The sequence below is a fragment of the Galeopterus variegatus genome, unplaced genomic scaffold (assembly GCF_000696425.1).
Source record: "Galeopterus variegatus unplaced genomic scaffold, G_variegatus-3.0.2 Scaffold1033, whole genome shotgun sequence".
Classification (NCBI taxonomy): Eukaryota; Metazoa; Chordata; class Mammalia; order Dermoptera; family Cynocephalidae; genus Galeopterus; species Galeopterus variegatus.
Window position 1 is genome coordinate 25,893 of NW_007727144.1, and position 1,804 is coordinate 27,696.

At 42.1% G+C, this 1,804-nt stretch overlaps 1 protein-coding gene across 1 annotated transcript; it reads left to right on the plus strand.

The window, feature by feature from the left end:
• The first annotated feature begins 547 nt into the window (after positions 1-547).
• On the plus strand, positions 548-1,435 carry LOC103591809 (olfactory receptor 5AP2-like). Its single transcript, XM_008574338.1, has 3 exons — positions 548-664; positions 729-829; positions 1,309-1,435. Exons 1-3 carry the CDS (start codon positions 548-550, stop codon positions 1,433-1,435), a joined length of 345 nt encoding a protein of 114 aa, XP_008572560.1.
• Positions 1,436-1,804: the final 369 nt, after the last annotated feature.

Consider the following 1,804-nt stretch of genomic DNA (forward strand, 5'->3'; position numbering starts at 1 on the left):
TTTTTTTTGAAGCTCTTACAACAAGCAAATGGAGGGGACACACTTGGGTGGGAGGGGGGAGAGGGAGGAGGGAGGGAGGTTTCGGTGATGGGACATAATAATCAACTACATTGTATATTGACAAAATAAAAATAATAAAAAAATAAAATAAAATAGCCTAAAAGATTCCAAACACGGACTCTACACATCTCCTTTCAATGTGAATTTGTGGGGCTTAACCTGCTACCAGTACAGTCGTGTTCTAAATTGTTTCCGTAGGGATGGAGATAGATTTGTACTGAGTCATTCCTTCTCTCATTTAGTCTCCTCATCCCTATTCCACTCTCCGACCAGATGATAGGTTCACCTAATTTCTAGAAACAGTTTTCTGAGGGCAAATTTAACTGGTCTTGTTGAGGACCAATCCTCAATCAGTACAGTACTCTAACCAGTGATAGAACTGCACTGTTTGAGAAATCTAAGTGGTAGAGTGATCTGACATATTGGTGTGGAGAAGCTGACACTTCCTCAGGAATTTCTAACCTCTGTGGAGCCAGGAAATACCACTATGATGATGACTGAGTTTATCACACTGGGGTTTGGAGACCTCAAGGAATTGATTCCCTTGCTCTTCCTGCTGTTTGGCATTGTCTACATAGCCACCGTTTTGGGGAATCTTCTCCTGGTGAGCACTCATCGGGGACTCCAGACTCCAATATACTTCCTTCTGGGGGACCTCTCATGTCCAGAGAGGTTCCAACATTCTACCCAGGATGCTGGTGGACTTGTTGAGGGAAAACAGAGTGATCTTCACTGTGGGTTGTATTATTCAGCTCTACTTCTTTGGGAAGTACTGAATATTATCTACTGGTAGTGATATCATATGACCAGTACCTGGCTACCTAGCTGTCTGCAGGCCCTTGCATTATCTGACACTAATGCATGGAACCATGTGTGTGGGGCTAGTAACTAGTCATGGGTTAGTGGCTTCACAGTGGCAGCTGCATTCCAGGCTGCTATGGTATCCAGCTTGACTTTCTATGGTGGCAATGAGATTGATCACTTCTTTTGTGACTTGAAAACTCTACAGAAGCTCTCCCGCTCAGATCCCCATCTGATCAATCTTATCTGCATTAGTCTTAACATGCTGGCAACCCTGGTTCCCTTTGGTCTAACCCTAATCTCCTACTGGAAGATTCTTTCAACAGTCTTGCTTATACCTTGCATGATTGGTAGGCAAAAGGCAATCTCCGCTTGCTCCTCTCATCTAGTGATTGTGATTTTGTTTTATGGAAACTTTATTCTGACCTATGCTCTGCCCACGGCTAGCCAGGTGTCAGCTCTCAACAAAAGCTTCTCTTTGTTCTATATTGTTGTTAGTCCCTTGTGTAATTTGCTTATCTACAGCCTCAAAAATGAAGATTTCAAGGAGGCTCTGAAGAAGCTGAGAATTTGATTCTACAGTGATGTGTTCCATGCCACAGAGAAAAAATGATGGCAGTCAAGGCACTATTTTCATCCTCAGGGAACTACCAATCTGATTAGGAAAACACAAGATAGATTATAATTTTTATAACCCCAAACATTGACTAATCACCAAATCTTATGATTTTAGGGGAAGAGTTGGTCCCAGTCTCCTTGAAATGATCTAGTTTTCCTAGACTGTATTTACACTGAGAGAGGGGAGAAGTACTCCCTAGTCGATGAGAGGGAAACCATTCTGGGATACATAAATAAATAATTGCTGCATACAATCCCCCTAAAGCTCAATCTTGAAGGTAAGAATTGGCAGGTATGCTTTAGTTGTGTTCAATTTTCTGTTCTT

What these genes read in the sequence shown, in the direction of transcription:
- LOC103591809 (XM_008574338.1), top strand. Translation starts at nt 548, where the DNA reads ATGATGATGACTGAGTTTATCACACTGGGGTTTGGAGACCTCAAGGAA. An exon ending in TTTTGGGGAATCTTCTCCTG is followed by an intron (nt 665 to 728) that starts GTGAGCACTCAT and finishes TCTCATGTCCAG; the next exon opens with AGAGGTTCCAACATTCTACC. An exon ending in CAGCTCTACTTCTTTGGGAA is followed by an intron (nt 830 to 1,308) that starts GTACTGAATATT and finishes GCCCACGGCTAG; the next exon opens with CCAGGTGTCAGCTCTCAACA.